This window comes from Eucyclogobius newberryi, unplaced genomic scaffold (genome assembly GCF_026437365.1).
Source record: "Eucyclogobius newberryi isolate DKJ021-1_F unplaced genomic scaffold, fEucNew1.0.hap1 SCAF_3, whole genome shotgun sequence".
NCBI classification, from domain to species: domain Eukaryota; kingdom Metazoa; phylum Chordata; class Actinopteri; order Gobiiformes; family Gobiidae; genus Eucyclogobius; species Eucyclogobius newberryi.
In genome coordinates, this window is record NW_027315945.1 from 37,794,564 (window position 1) to 37,814,378 (window position 19,815).

General features: G+C 51.0%; 2 protein-coding genes across 2 annotated transcripts in view; both read right to left on the reverse strand.

Annotated features, from left to right (window-relative positions):
* Positions 1-10,114: 10,114 nt before the first annotated feature.
* Positions 10,115-13,475, reverse strand: LOC140374474 (uncharacterized). The gene has a single exon (XM_072461380.1). It carries the CDS (start codon positions 13,464-13,466, stop codon positions 12,174-12,176), a length of 1,293 nt encoding a protein of 430 aa, XP_072317481.1. The 5' UTR covers positions 13,467-13,475; the 3' UTR covers positions 10,115-12,173.
* Positions 13,476-15,488: 2,013 nt separating this feature from the next.
* Positions 15,489-19,815, reverse strand: part of tgfb2 (transforming growth factor, beta 2) — a 63,672-nt gene continuing 59,345 nt past the window's right edge. Inside the window, exons 3-8 of the mRNA XM_072461382.1 lie at positions 19,612-19,775; positions 17,770-17,902; positions 17,213-17,323; positions 16,930-17,104; positions 16,559-16,712; positions 15,489-16,291 (exon numbers count right to left, since the gene is read on the reverse strand). Coding sequence (XP_072317483.1) covers positions 16,133-16,291; positions 16,559-16,712; positions 16,930-17,104; positions 17,213-17,323; positions 17,770-17,902; positions 19,612-19,775 — 896 coding nt within the window. The 3' untranslated portion in view covers positions 15,489-16,132. The remainder of the gene's footprint in view (positions 16,292-16,558; positions 16,713-16,929; positions 17,105-17,212; positions 17,324-17,769; positions 17,903-19,611; positions 19,776-19,815) is intronic.

The window sequence follows — 19,815 nt, forward strand, 5'->3', positions numbered from 1 at the left end:
AAATGGCACTTTTGGAGCAGTTGTATTTTATATTTGTATTCTCTGTGCAATCCCTCATTCGTCCAGCAGGGTTCTACTGCAGAAGAAGATTCAGTTGTTCATCCGGACTCTGAATCCGAGAGTCATTCTCAATCTGCGAATCAAGACCGGGAACTCAGATATGTGTCCTCCTCTACAGGGTGTTTATGGTTTCACCAGAAACTAAACCTCTTTGTTTTCTATCAGGCCTTAATGGGCCATCAGCCTCCTATTGTAACCTAACAATAGGATCCAAACCAGGGTTAAATCTGGACCAAACCCGGTCTAAACCAGGACTAAACCAGGACTAAACCAGGACTAACCAGGACTAAACCAGGACTAAACCAGGACTAAACCAGGACTAACCAGGACTAACCAGGACTAAACCAGGACTAAACCAGGACTAAACCAGGACTACCCAGGACTAAACCAAGTCTAAACCAGGGCTAAACCAGGACTAAACCAGGACTAAACCAGGACTAAACCAAGTCTAAACCAGGACTAAACTAGGACTAAACCATGGCTAAACCAGGACTAAACCATTACTAAACCAGGACTAAACCAGGACTAAACCAGGACTAACCAGGACTAAACCAGGACTAAACCAGGACTAAACCAAGTCTAAACCAGGGCTAAACCAGGACTAAACCAGGACTAAACCAGGACTAATCAGGACTAAACCAGGACTAACCAGGACTAACCAGGACTAAACCAGGACTAAACCAGGACTAAACCAGGACTAACCAGGACTAAACCAGGACTAACCAGGACTAACCAGGACCAACCAGGACTAAACCAGGACTAAACCAAGTCTAAACCAGGTCTAAACCAGGACTAAACCAGGACTAAACCAGGTCTAAACCAGGACTAAACCAGGACTAAACCAGGTCTAAACAGGGACTAAAACAGGACTAAACAGGACTGAGTGTGACCGCAGTCTCATACGTGAGTCAAAGTGTTTGTTTCTCTTCTCGTTGTGAGGAAAAAGCTTCTCCACCTTTAAAACGACTCGATTTAAACAATTTGAACTCGAGACGTCAAGATGATTCTGTGAACGACATTTGTGATAATTCAATAAAAAACAAACAAACAAACAACCAATATATTGGACTCTTATGTTCTCTCTTACAGAAATATGAACTTCTTTTATTTTCAGAAAGTAAAATGTCAGAAAAAACACACAAAAAACTAAACTAAAAATAAATAAAATAAATAAAATAAATAAAATAAATAAAATAAATAAAATAAATAAAATAAATAAAATAAATAAAATAAATAAAATAAATAAAATAAATAAAATAAATAAAATAAATAAAAAAAAGAAAGAAAAGAAAAAAAAAAGAAAGAAAAAAGGACCCTGTAGAACAAAATGCAACTTTAGTGTTTGTTTCCTGTTGTTTTTGTGTTGTTGTTGTTGTTTTTGTTGTTGCTTTGTTTTTGCATTTGCATTTTGTTTTTAACATTTGCAGAAAGTAATATGTCATAAATCCGGTCACAGACGAGCGGAAATGTAATATTTTAGACAATTCAACAAGAAGCACTGAAGGATCTTTGCTCTTGACGTCAACAATCGAGAATAATCAATAAATCATGACTTTTTATATTGTTTGTATCGTTTATATCAGTCTTTGGCAGTACTCGTCTCCCTCTGAAAGTACTTCGCTGCAGTCTTTGGCAGTACTCGTCTCCCTCTGAAAGTACTTTGCTGCAGTCTTTGGCAGTACTCGTCTCCCTCTGAAAGTACTTCGCTGCAGTCTTTGGCAGTACTCGTCTCCCTCTGAAAGTACTTTGCTGCAGTCTTTGGCAGTACTCGTCTCCCTCTGAAAGTACTTCGCTGCAGTCTTTGGCAGTACTCGTCTCCCTCTGAAAGTACTTCGCTGCAATCTTTGGCAGTACTCGTCTCCCTCTGAAAGTACTTCCCTGCAGTCTTTGGCAGTACTCGTCTCCCTCTGAAAGTACTTCGCCCCTGATTGCTTTTCCGTTGGTCCGTTTCGAGCGGCTTTTCCAGCTCAGAACGCGCCTCAGACTAATTGGAAGTGGCTTTAATTTACTTTGTCAAACGTCGGTTGGGAATTCCCTGATTGAAAAAAGAAAAAAAAGAAAGAAAAGAAATGAGTTTACGAGCTTTTAAATGTCCCGTAATTCTGCCGCCAGAAATATACAAACCACAAATATATCCAAAATATAACGGCTTCTTCAATATTTGCATAAGCACGGCACGAGTAGTAGAAGCAGTGGGAGTAACAGTAGTAATAGTAGTAGTAGTAGTAGTAGTAGTAGTAGTAGGAGCAAGGAGTCGTGGAAGCAGGCGAGTGGTAATAGTAATAGTTGTAGTCGTAGTAGTAGTAGAAGTAACAGTGGTTAGAAGTAGTATTTTTAGTTTCAGTTGACTGGAGACTATGGAGACTATATAAAAACTAGATTCTGAAATGAGAAACTAAAGGTAGTAGTAGAAGTAGTAGTAGTAGTAGTAGAAGTAGTAGAAGTAGTAGAAGTAGTAGAAGTAGTAGTTGAACTCTGTTACATCTAGTGTTTTGAATGTTCTAGACACCATTGTCCCTATAAAGGCTAAAATGGTTAAAAATAAGCAGAAGGCGCCGTGGAGAAATGATAATTGGGTCAGGGCACAGAAAAGGGAGTGCCGCAGGGCCGAATGGAAATGGCACAAGTCAAAGCTCCAGGTTCAAAAAGAGATTTACAAAGAGAAGCTGAACATGTACAACCTAATCTTATGTAGAACTAGGGAAAGATATTTCTCTGAAATTATTGGAAGCTGCAGTAACAACTTGCGTGTCCTGTTTGCCACAGTAAACAGATTAACAAACCCTCAAGCTCAGCTGCCGTTAGAACTCATTTCCACATCCAAGTGTAATGAGTTTGCATTATTCTTTAATGACAAAGTTCAGGGCATTAAAAATGCTATAAATCCCACAATGCAAAAAATTACCCTAAAACCACCAAGACACTTAGAGCTAACTCACTTTGCACCAGTAACTGACAAAACTGTCCATGAGATCATCACCAGTCTGAGTTTATCTACATGCTGCCTTGATGTGTTACCCACCAGATTTCTAAAGTCTGTGCTGAACAGTTTGTTAGCACCACTCACTCACATAGTTAACATGTCGCTTCAATCTAGAACATTCCCAATGTCTTTGAAAACTGCGGTCATAAAGCCTCTCCTAAAGAAGAGCAGTCTTGATGCCGCAGTACTGAGTCATTACCGGCCCATCTCTAATCTGCCATTTTGGGGCAAAGTCCTTGAAACGGTTGTTTACCAACAGCTCACAGATTTCCTCTTAATAAACAACTCATTTGATGTTTTTCAGTCAGGTTTTAGACCTCATCACAGCACTGAGACTGCTCTTGTCAAGGTGACAAATGACATCCGCCTGAACACTGACACGGGCAAAGCCTCGGTCTTAATTCTGTTAGATCTGAGTGCTGCTTTTGACACTGTCAATCATGGGATCCTCTTACAGAGACTAGAGGACTGGGTGGGCATCACTGGCCCTGCCTTAAACTGGTTAAGGTCCTATCTGGAAGACAGGAAGTACTTTGTTGAAATTGGTAGCTGTGTCTCAGACCACATGACCCTGACCTGTGGAGTGCCCCAAGGGTCAGTCCTGGGTCCCCTTCTGTTCAACCTCTACATGCTGCCGTTAGGTCAGTTGATACTCAGTGAAAATGTGTCCTATCACAATGATGCAGACGACACTCAGATCTATGTTTCACTATCGGCAGGTGAATATGGACCAGTAGATTCACTCTGTCACTGCATCCAACAGATCAGTTTGTGGATGCAAAACAACTTTCTCCAGCTGAACTCAGACAAGACTGAAATAATCGTTTTTGGCCCACAGAAACAAAGAGAAAGTGTTAGTAGTCACCTCCAGAGTCTCGCTCTAATACCTACAAACCAAATTAGAAATCTGGGGGTAATAATGGACTCAGACTTGAACTTTAACAGCCACGTCAAATCAATAATATCAGCAGCGTTTTACCATCTAAAAAACATTGCCAAAATCAAAAATATACTGTCAAAACCAGATTTAGAGAGACTTATCCATGCGTTTGTCTCCAGTAGATTAGACTACTGTAACGGCTGCTCACTGGTCTCTCCAAACGAGTTGTAAAACAGCTGCAGTACATCCAGAACGCTCCCCCATCTCCTCCTGTCTCCCCCTGTCTCCCCCATCTCCCCCTGTCTCCCCCATCTCCCCCTGTCTCCCCCATCTCCTCCTGTCTCCCCTGTCTCCCCCATCTCCTCCTGTCTCCCCCTGTCTCCCCCATCTCCCCTGTCTCCCCCATCTCCTCCTGTCTCCCCCTGTCTCCCCCATCTCCCCCTGTCTCCCCCATCTCCCCCTGTCTCCCCCATCTCCTCCTGTCTCCCCCTGTCTCCCCCATCTCCCCTGTCTCCCCCATCTCCTCCTGTCTCCCCCTGTCTCCCCCATCTCCCCCTGTCTCCCCCATCTCCTCCTGTCTCCCCCTGTCTCCCCCATCTCCTCCTGTCTCCCCCTGTCTCCCCCATCTCCTCCTGTCTCCCCCATCTCCCCCTGTCTCCCCCATCTCCTCCTGTCTCCCCCTGTCTCCCCCATCTCCTCCTGTCTCCCCCTGTCTCCCCTGTCTCCCCATCTCCTCCTGTCTCCCCCCTGTCTCCCCCATCTCCCCCTGTCTCCCCCATCTCCTCCTGTCTCCCCCATCTCCTCCTGTCTCCCCCCTGTCTCCCCCATCTCCTCCTGTCTCCCCCCTGTCTCCCCCATCTCCTCCTGTCTCCCCCATCTTCTCCTGTCTCCCCCATCTCCTCCTGTCTCCCCCATCTCCTCCTGTCTCCCCCATCTCCTCCTGTCTCCCCCCTGTCTCCCCCATCTCCTCCTGTCTCCCCCTGTCTCCCCCATCTCCTCCTGTCTCCCCATCTCCCCCCGTCTCCTCCCCTGCCTCCCCCTGTCTCCTCCCGTCTCCCCCCATCTCCCCCCTGTCTCCTTCCCCCGTCTCCTCCCCTGTCTCCCCCCTGTCTCCTCCCATCTCCCCCTGTCTCCCCCATCTCCTCCTGTCTCCCCCATCTCCTCCTGTCTCACCCCATCTCCCCTCTGTCTCCTCCCCCTGCCTCCCCCCTGCCTCCCCTCGTCTCCCCCTGTCTCCCCCCGTCTCCCTCTGTGTAACTCAACCTCTCATATGAAAACAGCAGGAACTCTTGAGCAGGAGAACTGGGTCCCCAGAACCTCAGAGTGAGACAGGTCTGAGCTCGCCAAGGGTTAAAGACTCATGTGTTTTTAAGCTCTGGCTCGCGTCCTGTAATGACTAAACCAGACTGTGGTTGTGGAGGTAATGGTAGCAGCGTGTCACCCCCTCCTCCCTCCTCACTCTCTATCACTCACTCTCTCTTCTCCCCCCTCTCTCCCCTTTCCCCCTCTCCTTTCCCTCCCTCTTGAGCTCTACATCCCTCCATTTCCTCTCCCTCGTCTCTTTCTCCCTCTTTTCTCTTTCTCCTTCTCCCTTGTCTCTCTTTCTCCCTCTCTCTCTTTTCTCTTTCTCCCTCTCTCCTCCCTCTCACAGTCTCCTCTCCCTTCTTTCTTTCTCCCTCTCTCCTCCCTCTCAGTCTCCCCTCTCTCCTCCCTCTCAGTCTCTCCCCTCTCTCCTCCCTCTCTCAGTCTCTCCCCTCTCTCCTCCCTCTCAGTCTCCCCTCTCTCCTCCCTCTCAGTCTCCCCTCTCTCCTCCCTCTCAGTCTCCCCTCTCTCCTCCCTCTCTCAGTCTCTCCCCTCTCTCCTCCCTCTCAGTCTTCCCTCTCTCCTCCCTCTCAGTCTCTCCCCTCTCTCCTCCCTCTCAGTCTCTCCCCTCTCTCCTCCCTCTCAGTCTCCCCTCTCTCCTCCCTCTCAGTCTCTCCCCTCTCTCCTCCCTCTCAGTCTCTCCCCTCTCTCCTCCCTCTCAGTCTCCCCTCTCTCCTCCCTCTCAGTCTCTCCCCTCTCTCCTCCCTCTCAGTCTTCCCTCTCTCCTCCCTCTCAGTCTCTCTCCTCTCTCCTCCCTCTCAGTCTCTCCCCTCTCTCCTCCCTCTCAGTCTCCCCTCTCTCCTCCCTCTCAGTCTCTCCCCTCTCTCCTCCCTCTCAGTCTCTCCCCTCTCTCCTCCCTCTCAGTCTCCCCTCTCTCCTCCCTCTCAGTCTCTCCCCTCTCTCCTCCCTCTCAGTCTCTCCCCTCTCTCCTCCCTCTCAGTCTCCCCTCTCTCCTCCCTCTCTCAGTCTCTCCCCTCTCTCCTCCCTCTCAGTCTCTCCCCTCTCTCCTCCCTCTCAGTCTCTCCCCTCTCTCCTCCCTCTCAGTCTCCCCTCTCTCCTCCCTCTCAGTCTCTCCCCTCTCTCCTCCCTCTCAGTCTCTCCCCTCTCTCCTCCCTCTCAGTCTCCCCTCTCTCCTCCCTCTCAGTCTCTCCCCTCTCTCCTCTCTCTCAGTCTCTCCCCTCTCTCCTCCCTCTCAGTCTCCCCTCTCTCCTCCCTCTCAGTCTCTCCCCTCTCTCCTCCCTCTCAGTCTCCCCTCTCTCCTCCCTCTCAGTCTCTCCCCTCTCTCCTCCCTCTCAGTCTCCCCTCTCTCCTCCCTCTCAGTCTCTCCCCTCTCTCCTCCCTCTCAATCTCCCCTCTCTCCTCCCTCTCAATCTCCCCTCTCTCCTCCCTCTCAGTCTCTCCCCTCTCTCCTCCCTCTCAATCTCCCCTCTCTCCTCCCTCTCAGTCTCTCCCCTCTCTCCTCCCTCTCAGTCTCCCCTCTCTCCTCCCTCTCAATCTCCCCTCTCTCCTCCCTCTCAGTCTCTCCCCTCTCTCCTCCCTTTCAGTCTCCCCTCTCTCCTCCCTCTCAGTCTCTCCCCTCTCTCCTCCCTCTCAGTCTTCCCTCTCTCCTCCCTCTCAGTCTCTCCCCTCTCTCCTCCCTCTCAGTCTCTCCCCTCTCTCCTCCCTCTCAGTCTCCCCTCTCTCCTCCCTCTCAGTCTCTCCCCTCTCTCCTCCCTCTCAGTCTCTCCCCTCTCTCCTCCCTCTCAGTCTCTCCCCTCTCTCCTTCCCTCCTTATTTGTTAATGAGCTGTTAACGAGCTGTTCATGTCCAGACTCATGGTCACACTCTCGCTCCAGATGAACATGGAGGAGCAGCGGCTCTACTCTGAGCTCCTCCCGTGTGTCCGAGCTCATCGCCCTCTGCGGCGTCCAGCCCCCTGCGGAGGAAACTCACTACCCAACACACGGGGGAGATACTGTGTACATGAGAGTAATACTGTGTACATGAGAGTAATACTGTGTACATGAGAGTAATACTGTGTACATGAGAGTAATACTGTGTACATGAGAGTAATACTGTGTACATGAGAGTAATACTGTGTACAAAAGAGTAATCATTTATACAAGAGAGTAATACTGTGTACATGAGAGTAATACTGTGTACAAGAGAGTAATACTGTATACACAAGAGTAATACTGTGTTCAAGAGAGTAATACTGTGTACATGAGAGTAATACTGTGTACACAAGAGTAATACTGTGTACAAGAGAGTAATACTGTGTACATGAGAGTAATACTGTGTACAAGAGAGTAATACTGTGTACAAGAGAGTAATACTGTATACACAAGAGTAATACTGTGTTCAAGAGAGTAATACTGTGTACAAGAGAGTAATACTGTCTGAATACTTCCAGCATTATTGCATTGGTGTGATACAGAGCAGCTCATGGAAAATGCAGTCGTCTTGTTGCTGAGGTCATGCTCTCACTCGTGAGCTCACTCAGGGCTGCGGGGGATGAACGGCGCCCCCCGGAGGAGCCGCCCACGCCTCATGGATCCGGTCCACACGCACCAGCGGCACACGCACCAGCGGCACACGCACCAGCGGCACACGCACCACACGCCGAGCTGGAATGTGACGGGAAAGCAGGGAAAAAAAACACAGGAAGTTGTGTCATTCGTAGCGTTTCGATTTTGAAACTTGTTCCTCACATCATCAAATCCGTTCGCCACAGTCGGTCAACAGAAATGCAATTAGCACCGAAGGACAATGGAAAACTGAATTCAACTTAATTAAATGTAAGTGGGTTCGAAATCGTTTAAATTAGACATTTCAAACATCCAGGTGTTTTGACATTTTTGTAAAAAGAACAGCTAAACCAAGAATCACATGCACAACAATAATAATGGTGTAAACTAAAGGGTTAAACGTTACTACAGGTTCACTGGATCTTCACGTTCACTGGATCTTCACAGTCACTGGATCTTCACGTTCACTGGATCTTCACGTTCACTGGATCTTCACGTTCACTCGATCTTCACGTTCACTGGATCTTCACAGTCACTGGATCTTCACGTTCACTGGATCTTCACAGTCACTGGATCTTCACGTTCACTCGATCTTCACGTTCACTGGATCTTCACAGTCACTGGATCTTCACGTTCACTCGATCTTCACGTTCACTGGATCTTCACGTTCACTGGATCTTCATGTTCACTGGATCTTCACGTTCACTCGATCTTCACGTTCACTGGATCTTCACGTTCACTGGATCTTCACGTTCACTGGATCTTCACCTTCACTGGATCTTCACGTTCACTGGATCTTCTTCCACCGCCATCTGAAAAAACCCTCGTTGGACCTTGAGAACCTTGTTACCTTTTTTATCCAAGGTCTTAGAAAAGGTTGTTGCAGCTCCAGGATTGTCTTCTCACACGCGACCTGATCAAGACATATCCTCCAGCTCCACCGGCTCCACCGGCTCCACCGGCTCCACCGGCTCCATCAGCTCCATCAGCTCCATCAGCTCCACCAGCTCCACCAGCTCCACCAGCTCCACCAGCTCCATCAGCTCCACCAGCTCCACCAGCTCCATCAGCTCCACCAGCTCCACCAGCTCCATCAGCTCCATCAGCTCCAGACTGTAGTGGGACTCTCTGACATCACACTGGATCTGGTCTTACCTCACAGGGAAACAGAACTTTAGTGGCTTTAGTGGCACACGAGGAGGAGGAGTGCCACAAGGGTCAGTCCTGGGCCCAACACTTTTCACATCTCACACGCTCCCGCTGGGTCAGATCTTCAGTTCACTGTTTTGCTGATGAGACTGAACATGGACTCCACCTCCACCTCAGCCCTGCCTCCATCAATGAACACTTGCCTGGAGGAAGATGAAGGCCTGGGTGGAGGAGATGAAACCCTGGGTGGAGGAGGTGAAGGCCTGGGTGGAGGAAATGAAGGCCTGGGTGGAGGAGGGCCTGGGTGGAGGAGGTGAAGGCCTTGGTGGAGGAGGGCCTGGGTGGAGGAGGGCCTGGGTGGAGGAGATGAAGGCCTGGGTGGAGGAGATGAAGGCCTGGGTGGAGGAGATGAAGGCCTGGGTGGAGGAGGTGAAGGCCTGGGTGGAGGAGGGCCTGGGTGGAGGAGGGCCTGGGTGGAGGAGATGAAGGCCTGGGTGGAGGAGGGCCTGGGTGGAGGAGATGAAGGCCTGGGTGGAGGAGGGCCTGGTTGGAGGAGATGAAGGCCTGGGTGGAGGAGATGAAGGCCTGGGTGGAGAAGGTGAAGGCCTGGGTGGAGGAGATGGCCTGGGTGGAGGAGATGAAGGCCTGGGTGGAGGAGGTGAAGGCCTGGGTGGAGGAGGTGAAGGCCTGGGTGGAGGAGGTGAAGCCCTGGGTGGAGGAGGTGAAGCCGGAGGTGAAGCCCTGGGTGGAGGAGGTGAAGCCCTGGGTGGAGGAGGTGAAGCCGGAGGTGAAGCCCTGGGTGGAGGAGGTGGAGGCCTTTATCTCCTCTAGATTATATACACTATAGAATCTTGGGAATACTAATAGTTTAAATATTTTGAACTCTTTTCTGTAGCACTTTGAGATTTGTCTGAAAAGTACTAGAAAAGTACAGACTAAGAAGTGACACCATGAACGCAAACAGGAAGTAGTGCCCAGTGGTGGAGAGGTTAAGGCGGCTGCACATGTGCCTGGCTCAGCAGATGACCGCAGTGTCGTGGGTTGGAATCCCGGCTGTGCACAATTTGCCGCATGTCCTCCCTGCTCTGAGCTGTTCACGGGCCAAAAACAGGAGAATGACTTTGATTGCAGTAAAAAGTTGATATTTGATTTAAACAAAACAAGAAACGGTCGTGATGTAAAACTTAAATAATTTATTCCCACCAGAATCCCTCGACGATACTGTGATACAAACAGCAAAGTGGGTCACGACAAAACCTGCAGAAGACGAACGAGCTAAAGACAACTGTGTTCTCAATTTATCTCTCCATTTGTGTCATTTTTTGTGAAAATGACACAAAAGTATTTACTCTTTGTTGAACGTAGAATGTTTAACGTCAAGACTTGTTTCAACAATTAAATCTCGACATATTATTGCAATTTGTATTATCCAACTGAGCGTGAAACGAGAAGTAGTACATGAATCAAAAATGAAATACTAAATTATCTTTCTCATATCATTATTTTACGTAAACACAAAAAAAATATTGGATTTGACTTTATCCATCTAAAATGTCAAATGAATTGAAGTAAATATTTAAATGGGGGGGAAAAAATGGCCAAACCAAGTCCAAACGAGATCAAGTATATTCTGAACACAATTGACAAAAACCCAATGTAAATATTCATTTTCTACAGTGCATCAAAAACAACGACAAGATTTTAAAAACAACATTAAAAAAAAAAACTGCTCCATTTTGTTGAAGTCCACGGCACAAAAACATGATTTACTGAAGGAAAACGCAAATATGAACATAAAACGCAAAAATAAATAGCTATGTTAAAGTTATTCATCTCTATTTAGAGTGCGTTTGTAACTATTGTATTTGAAGAACTCTCGAAACAAATATTTATTTTGATAAACCAAGAATAATTAATAATAATTTAAATGGGGAAAAGACAACAGAAGACATTCATTAAACAATTCATGACTAGTTTCAATATTATAAAGTTAAAAATATAACACAAAAAATAGGAAAATTTTGCCAATGGGGTAAAAAAAAAAAGTACTTTATTTCAAGCTGATCATGATCCGCAAAAAAAAAAAAAAGATTAAATAATTACAAATAAATGACTCAAATCATTAACCGGAATTCATTTTTAGTTTGTTTCAGAGTTCACGGTCGAAGCCTCGTTTTTTGTTTTTGGAGATGAACAACAAAAAATATCAAAACTACAAAGAAATATTCAACTTTTGTGTTTTGTGTCCGCGTTCAACATTTGGGACGTTATGGACTTTCAGCAAACCTTCAAACTCCTTTAGTACCGTTAAAAACAACACTTTTCCAAACCTGCTCCTTCTGAACATTTAAAGCACCGATAATAATGAGATTAAAAAATAAATAAAAATATGAAATGTCGACTTTGAATACACCGATTGTGTCATCTCTTTTTCATTTAAATGTGTAAAATTAGTGAGAGGATTAACAATGTGTCGTAGTCAAAGTCAACATTTCAGTTTTCCTTCCTTTTCCTGCTCCTTTAATACATTTACAGTATAAAAATAAAAAATAAAATTAGAAGTAGAAAAAAATATACCACTTGTCTGGCCAATTTAACCATTTTACACATAATAATTCAGTGTAAATGTGAATGAAGTCATCTCTTTCATCATCACTATAAACTAAAATTATAAATACAGAAATGTTGACTTTAAATAAATGTATTTTAACCTCATCGAGAGAAAATAAAGGGAAAACTGTTACATTAAATATGTATTTCAAGTCAACATTCAGAGGATTCCAGAGACAGGATCGTTTATCATTTTTCAGATTGAGATGATTTTGTCATTTTAATGAGGTTATTATGACTTGTTTTATGATAAATCTCACTTCCACGACGGTTCAACTTGAAATAAGAAAATTAATAGCACAAAAAGTATTAAAATACACTGCTAAAGGTAATATCTACGTTAAAAATGACTTGGTTTAAGAATTGTTTTTATTGTATATTTGCAGATTTGACTTGACAATTAAAAGTATCTCTTTACTCGACCCGTCAAATGTATTTGTTTTATTTAATTTAGTTGTATTTAGTTAATGGATCTATTAAAATTAAAGTACATTAAAATGTATTTGACCTTTAGCAGTGTATTTTTACTTGTCTTATAGGACAAAAACTCCTTTATATTCAAAGTTTATTTGAAGGCGTGTCCAGGGCGTGTCCAGGGCGTCCGAGCGGCCAATCACTCGCTTTAAGTGTTTGTTACGGCGCGTTTTGGGCGCTCTACCTGTACGTTTGAAGTACAGGCGTGTGACCGGGGCGTCCGACCGGGGTGTCCGACCGGGGCGTCCGACCGGGGCGTCCGACCGGGGCGTCCGACCGGAGCGTGCGATGGGGGCGTCCGACCGGGGCATCCGACCGGAGCGTGCGACCAGAGCGTGCGACCGGGACGTCTGGCCGGGACGTCTGGCCGGGGCGTCCGACCGAGGCGTCCGACCGGAGCGTGGGACCAGGGTGCGCGATCGGGGCGTCCGATCTGGACGTCTAACCGGAGCGTCCGACCGAGGCGTCCGACTGGAGCGTGCGACCTCAGCGTGCGACCGGAGCGTGCGACCGGGACGTCTGGCCGGGGCGTCCGACCGGGGCGTCCGACCGGGGCGTCCGACCGGAGCGTGCGATGGGGGCGTCTGACCGGGGCGTCCGACTGGGGCGTCCGACCGGAGCGCAGGACCGGGGCGCGCGACCGGGGCATCCGACCGGAGCGTGCGACCGGAGCGTGCGACCGGGACGTCTGGCCGGGGCGTCTGGCCGGGGCGTCCGACCGGGGCGTCCGACCGGAGCGTGGGACCAGGGTGCGCGATCGGGGCGTCCGACCTGGACGTCTAACAGGAGCGTCCGACCGGGGCGTCCGACTGGAGCGTGCGACCTCAGCGTGCGACCGGAGCGTGCGACCGGGACGTCTGGCCGGGGCGTCCGACCGGGGCGTCCGACCGGGGCGTCTGACCGGGGCGTCCGACCGGGGCGTCCGACCGGGGCTTCCGACCGGGGCTTCCGACCAGAGCGCGGGACCGGGGCGCGCGATCGGGGCGTCTGACCGGGACGTCCAACCGGAGCGTCCGACCGGGGCGTCTGGCCGGGGCGTCCGACCGGAGCGTGGGACCAGGGTGCGCGATCGGGGCGTCCGACCTGGACGTCTAACAGGAGCGTCCGACCGGGGCGTCCGACTGGAGCGTGCGACCTCAGCGTGCGACCGGAGCGTGCGACCGGGACGTCTGGCCGGGGCGTCCGACCGGGGCGTCCGACCGGGGCGTCTGACCGGGGCGTCCGACCGGGGCGTCCGACCGGGGCTTCCGACCGGGGCTCCGACCAGAGCGCGGGACCGGGGCGCGCGATCGGGGCGTCTGACCGGGACGTCCAACCGGAGCGTCCGACCGGGGCGTCCGACCGGGGTGTCCGACCGGGGCGTCCGACCGGGGCGTCCGACCGGGGCGTCCGACCGGGGCGTCCGACCGGAGCGTGCGATGGGGGCGTCCGACCGGGGCATCCGACCGGAGCGTGCGACCAGAGCGTGCGACCGGGACGTCTGGCCGGGGCGTCCGACCGAGGCGTCCGACTGGAGCGTGCGACCTCAGCGTGCGACCGGAGCGTGCGACCGGGACGTCTGGCCGGGGCGTCCGACCGGGGCGTCCGACCGGGGCGTCCGACCGGAGCGTGCGATGGGGGCGTCCGACCGGGGCATCCGACCGGAGCGTGCGACCGGAGCGTGCGACCGGGACGTCTGGCCGGGGCGTCCGACCGGGGCGTCCGACCGGGGCGTCCGACCGGAGCGTGCGATGGGGGCGTCTGACCGGGGCGTCCGACTGGGGCGTCCGACCGGAGCGCAGGACCGGGGCGCGCGATCGGGGCATCCGACCGGGACGTCCGACCGGGGCATCCGACCGGAGCGTGCGACCGGAGCGTGCGACCGGGACGTCTGGCCGGGGCGTCCGACCGGGGCGTCCGACCGGAGCGTGGGACCAGGGTGCGCGATCAGGGCGTCCGACCTGGACGTCTAACAGGAGCGTCCGACCGGGGCGTCCGACTGGAGCGTGCGACCTCAGCGTGCGACCGGAGCGTGCGACCGGGACGTCTGGCCGGGGCGTCCGACCGGGGCGTCCGACCGGGGCGTCTGACCGGGGCGTCCGACCGGGGCGTCCGACCGGGGCTTCCGACCGGGGCTTCCGACCAGAGCGCGGGATCGGGGCGCGCGATCGGGGCGTCTGACCGGGACGTCCAACCGGAGCGTCCGACCGGGGCGTCTGGCCGGGGCGTCCGACCGGAGCGTGGGACCAGGGTGCGCGATCGGGGCGTCCGACCTGGACGTCTAACAGGAGCGTCCGACCGGGGCGTCCGACTGGAGCGTGCAACCTCAGCGTGCGACCGGAGCGTGCGACCGGGACGTCTGGCCGGGGCGTCCGACCGGGGCGTCCGACCGGGGCGTCTGACCGGGGCGTCCGACCGGGGCGTCCGACCGGGGCTTCCGACCGGGGCTTCCGACCAGAGCGCGGGACCGGGGCGCGCGATCGGGGCGTCTGACCGGGACGTCCAACCGGAGCGTCCGACCGGGGCGTCTGGCCGGGGCGTCCGACCGGAGCGTGGGACCAGGGTGCGCGATCGGGGCGTCCGACCTGGACGTCTAACAGGAGCGTCCGACCGGGGCGTCCGACTGGAGCGTGCGACCTCAGCGTGCGACCGGAGCGTGCGACCGGGACGTCTGGCCGGGGCGTCCGACCGGGGCGTCCGACCGGGGCGTCTGACCGGGGCGTCCGACCGGGGCGTCCGACCGGGGCGTCCGTCGTGAACTATGACGCTGTGGTCTGAACGCAGCGTCACTCTTTTGGGAAACGTTGTTGGACTGAGACCGTGAGAGTGAGAGGGAGTTTTTCCTTGAACCTGTCGTTCTCTTAAGCTCTTGAGCTCGTCTACTTGGGCCCAACAGTGAGTTTAGAAAAAGGGCATTTTCTTTTTCCCGTCACCTGAAATGTTTGGTAGAAAATATGCTTAATATCTTCTGCTTAATCAGTTCGTTAAAACATATCGATACAAGAATCGAAGCCGATTTAACTCAAATGGATCGACGGTGCCAGAAAGCAGGAGGCCTAGAGGAAGCAGGAGGCCTAGAGGAAGCAGGAGGTTAACAAAAGTAGAGGTTAAAACACGACTCAGACTGGACTGTAGGACGGCTGCTTTGATAATTTACTCTAATACGAAACAAAACAAAACAGCGCAGAGGGAAGTAATCCTGTACAAACGACGACATCTGGTATGGGTTTCACATAGGCGTTATATATTTGTTCTTCCAGTGTTTGCCATGCTTCGGAAACTGATGGGTCTGTGAGAGGGCCTTTAAACTGTAATAAAATAATGAACTGTATACCAGCTTCCCCAGACCAATGTTTGAACAGTTGTCCAAAGCGTCGTTATCGTCCTTTATATTTAGGACTTCAAAACAACCACAATTCTACATGAGAAAAGTCCCAAAAATAAACTCTTGTTCTCTTGTTCTTTCGGATCATTGCAGTACCTCATCGTACCACCAGGACTCGCTGTGAGAGGCCAGTCTTGAGTGAGTCCAGATTTAGTCCAAGTTTAGTTCACGATCCTGGATTAGGTTTTCTGAATGGCCACAGAAGATACTCCAGCCTCATGTGCTGCGAGTCCAGTTTGGGTTTAATCCAGTTTGGGTTTAATCCAGGTTGGGTACAGCACGTTTTGGGTTTAGTTCAGGTTGGGTAGAGTTCAGTTTGGGCATTGTCTTGTTCTTGTTGAGTCCAGTTCAGGTTGAGTCCAGTCCGGGTTGAGTCCAGTCTGGGTCGAGTCCAGTCCGGGTTGAGTCCAGTTTGGGCATAGTCCTGTTCTTGTTGAGTCTAGTCTGGGTAGAGTCCAGTTCAGGTAGAGTCCAGTTTGGGTTGAGTCCTGTTCTTGTTGAGTCCAGTCCGGGTTGAGTTTAGTTCAGTTTGAGTCCAGTTCAGGTAGAGTCCAGTTCGGGTCGAATCCAGTCCGGGTCGAGTCCAATCCGGGTCGAGTCCAGTTTGGCATAGTCCTGTTCTTGTTGAGTCTAGTTTGGGTAGAGTCCAGTTCAGTTAGAGTCCAGTGCGGGTCGAGTCCAGTTTGGGTCGAGTCCAGTGCGGGTCGAGCCCAGTCCGGGTCGAGTCCAGTCCGGGTCGAGCCCTAGCTGCACTTGCAGGACTTGACTTTCATGTTGGACAGCTGTTCGATCTTGGGCGTTTTCCCGATGTAGTAGAGGATGGTGAGGGGCTCCAGGTCCTGGGACACGCAGCAGGGAGACGCTGAGGCCTCCGGGTTTATCGTGTTGTACAGACCTAAAACCTGACCAAACGAAAGAGGGACGCGTTAGTCGGAAAGTAACCTGACAGAAGAGAAAGTAAAACACGACTCCTGAACAAAGAGTGCACAGCTGAGATATCTGAACAGAAAAGAATGACCCTGATTCTAACCCTTAACATCAAACCATCTTTCAGTTTTCCCCTTGGGTTTCGGTGATACGGTCTTACTTTATTATCCTACCAGACTGAATTCTCCATATGGGATGGACGGGGAGCTGTCCATCCTAAACTAACACTTCTGGGCTCTCACTTTGCTGTGCTGGGTGTCGGCGCTCCACAGATACGGACAGGCTCCCGCGCAGAAGTTTGCCTCGTAGCCCTTTGGCTCATGGATCCACCTCCAGCCCAGGTCCTTCTTGAAGTCGATGTACAGCGAGCGCAGGCAGCAGTTGTCCTGGACGTTTCTACAACACAAACGCGCACATTCAGCCTCGGACGTTCCATCAATCTTTACGATACAAATCACTTGAGATCGTCGGTTGTTCATCACTTCAAACCCACGAAGGGCCAAATGAGAAGGGAGCTTGTGGGCCAATTCGAAAAGGGTCCAAGGATGACTTTATCGCTGTAATGTTCTGACTGATCAAGGCCTACGAGCTACAAACGCCCGCGTGTACACACCTGGAGCAGTAGGCGGCGTCCAGGGCCCGCTTGGTCCGGTAGGGTTTGTGCTGCGTCTGCGACTCGAGTCTGTAGGACGGCAGTAACATCAGGAGCAGGTGAGGGGCCCGAGCGCTGTGCCGGCGCTTCTTAAACACTTTCAGGTCGCCCCCGAGCACGAAGCTGTCGTCGATACCTGAGGATCGTAAAGGCCGAGGCAACGGTTAAAAGTCGGGGAGATCCGAACCGGCAACGTTACGCAGGAAATGAAACGTGTAAATGTAGTTTTGTGATTCCTTTCTACCTGCGAACCGCGCCTCCAGCTCCTCGCTCTTGTTGGGGATGATGAGGTTGTTGGAGGAGACGAAGGTGCAGCAGGGGCAGTGCAGGCTGAGCTTGAAGCCGCTGTTCCTGTCTGAGCACGAGACGAGTCGTTAGCGCCACAGACAAGCAAGTACAGGCAAGTACAACAGATATATATACGTGACGGTGGTAAGGCCTAAGCGAGGATGCGTGAGTATGAGTGACGTTCTGCAACACGGTTCAAGTAGAGCGGTGTGTTCTGGATACTTAAAATACTGAGAAAAACGCAACAAAGGAATCAGAACAACTTGATGTATGTGTTTACCTCTAATTAAAGAAGGAACCGTCGCACATGCACACAACACAAGAGCTTTTCTCACCAAGACAAAGTTACATGATGTACTTTAACTGTTTTCTGAATAAAACAATGGAAAAAGTACCTGTACCGGAATACAGTTAGTACTTTGTTTATTTTCACTACGTTACGGTACATGCTTCAGTTACTTCCCGACACCGAGTCTAGAACACATGGACCGGACGTGTAAAAAGAAAAGACACCTCTGTGATTGAGCCACTCGCTGACCACTTCGGTCACGTCGAAGGAGAGCCACTCCCCCTCGGTCTGGGTCCGCACCACGCGACTGTCGATGTAGCGCTGTGTGGGAGACGCCAGCGCTTTGTGCGACAGGATCTGCAACCCCAGCACATTTAGGAGGAGGAGGAGGAGGAGGAGGAGGGGAGGAGGAGGGGAGGAGGAGGGGGAGGTGGAGGAGGTGGAGGAGGAGGGGGAGGAGGAGGGGAGGTGGAGGGCGAGGAGGAGGAGGGGAGGAGGAGGTGGAGGAGGAGGAGGGGGAGGTGGAGGAGGAGAGGAGGAGGGGGAGGTGGAGGAGGTGGAGGAGGAGGGGGAGGAGGAGGGGGAGGAGGGGGGAGGAGAAGGTGGAGGAGGAGGAGGGGGAGGTGAGGTGGAGGAGGGGGAGGAGGTGGAGGAGGAGGAGGTGGAGGAGGAGGTATAGGAGGGGGAGGAGGAGGAGGAGGAGGAGGAGGAGGAGGAGGAGGAGGAGGAGAAGAAGAAGAAGAAGAAGAAGAAGAAGAAGAAGAAGAAGAAGAAGAAGAAGAAGAAGAAGAAGAAGAAGAAGAAGAAGAAGAAGAAGAAGAAGAAGAAGAAGAAGAAGAAGAAGAAGAAGAAGAAGAAGAAGAAGAAGAAGAAGAAGAAGAAGAAGAAGAAGAAGAAGAAGAAGAAGAAGAAGAAGAAGAAGAAGAAGTGCCATTATTATCATTGAGATTTAGGACGCTTCCACTGCTGCAGAACAGTTCATTTCCTCAACAAACGGACGTCAAAACCTTCTTATTTAAGCGAAAAAAGGTGATCACAAAGTCTGTATCTGGGAGAAACGTGACTGTTTACATGATTTCGATAGTTACAAACTAAATATTTAGCAGAGACTTTTTTTATTAGCTTCAAGCAGCTCGTGTCAAGCAGAGGAGAAAATGTCATTATTTCTCACCATTGACACTAAAAATCAGAATGCTGTGATGCTTGACCTCTAAAGTGATCGTGAAACTTCAATTCAATTAAATTCAATGTAGTTTTTCCACTACTTCGAAAAATGTTTTGTCGTTACCACCACGAAAACCCAAGACATTCCCCGCTCATCTCTCGTGAGGGCTCGAAGAGTGGAGCCCATCCCTCGGCCCTCGACCCGAACGGGGCCCGAGCGCCGTGGGCTAGCTCCGGACGAGGCGCTAATCCTCCGTACCGGGGCGTCCCATCCGCGCGCACACAGCTCAGCGTTAGCCGTCGGCGTGTCGCGGTGAGAGCTTTACGGGCTGTTTATGCTAGCTGTCAAACGCAGTACCGGAGCCCGAGTGGTACTGGAAACAACGCCTGTAGTACACGGGTCTCCAGGGACCACACAGGAATATGTTTTATGCTTTATCTTATGTCTTGGCTGGTGCGGCGCCTCTGTCCGCTGCGTGCGGTCGGACGCAGGAAGACGACTGCACACGATACGAATCAAGACGATCAGTCAGTTCCCGGGTTTGTATTCATTTGAATCATTCGGTTTAAACTGAACAAAATGTCAAAAGGTTCTCCTGCTCTTGACTCACTGATGTAAGTTAAAGTGTAACAGTTTAACAGTTTAGTTGTTGTAACAAAGAACTGTGAGCAGAATGAAAGGTTTTAGTTGAATTTCTGCTTTAAAAAGATGAGGTAATGTAGTTCCTGGTCCAGTTCTATGTAGTTTGTTCCTACGGGGACTGTAGTACCTGGTCCAGTTCTATGCAGTTTGTCCCTACGGGGTCTGTAGTACCTGGTCTAGTTCTATGCAGTTTGTCCCAGTAGGGTCTGTAGTACCTGGTCTAGTTCTATGCAGTTTGTCCCAGTAGGGTCTGTAGTACCTGGTACAGTTCTATGCGCTGCTCTGGGACCCTGGCTCCGGGGTTCTGGAGTCTGAAGATCCTGAGTTCTGCTTTGACGAGGTTCGAGGCGTTCTTCTCCATCGAGGACACGTCGAAGGAGAGACGGCGGTAATACGGGTTCAAGAGCGTCGGGGAGATCACGTCTGCGGAGAGATGGCATTTCGGTGAGAACCATAAATACAA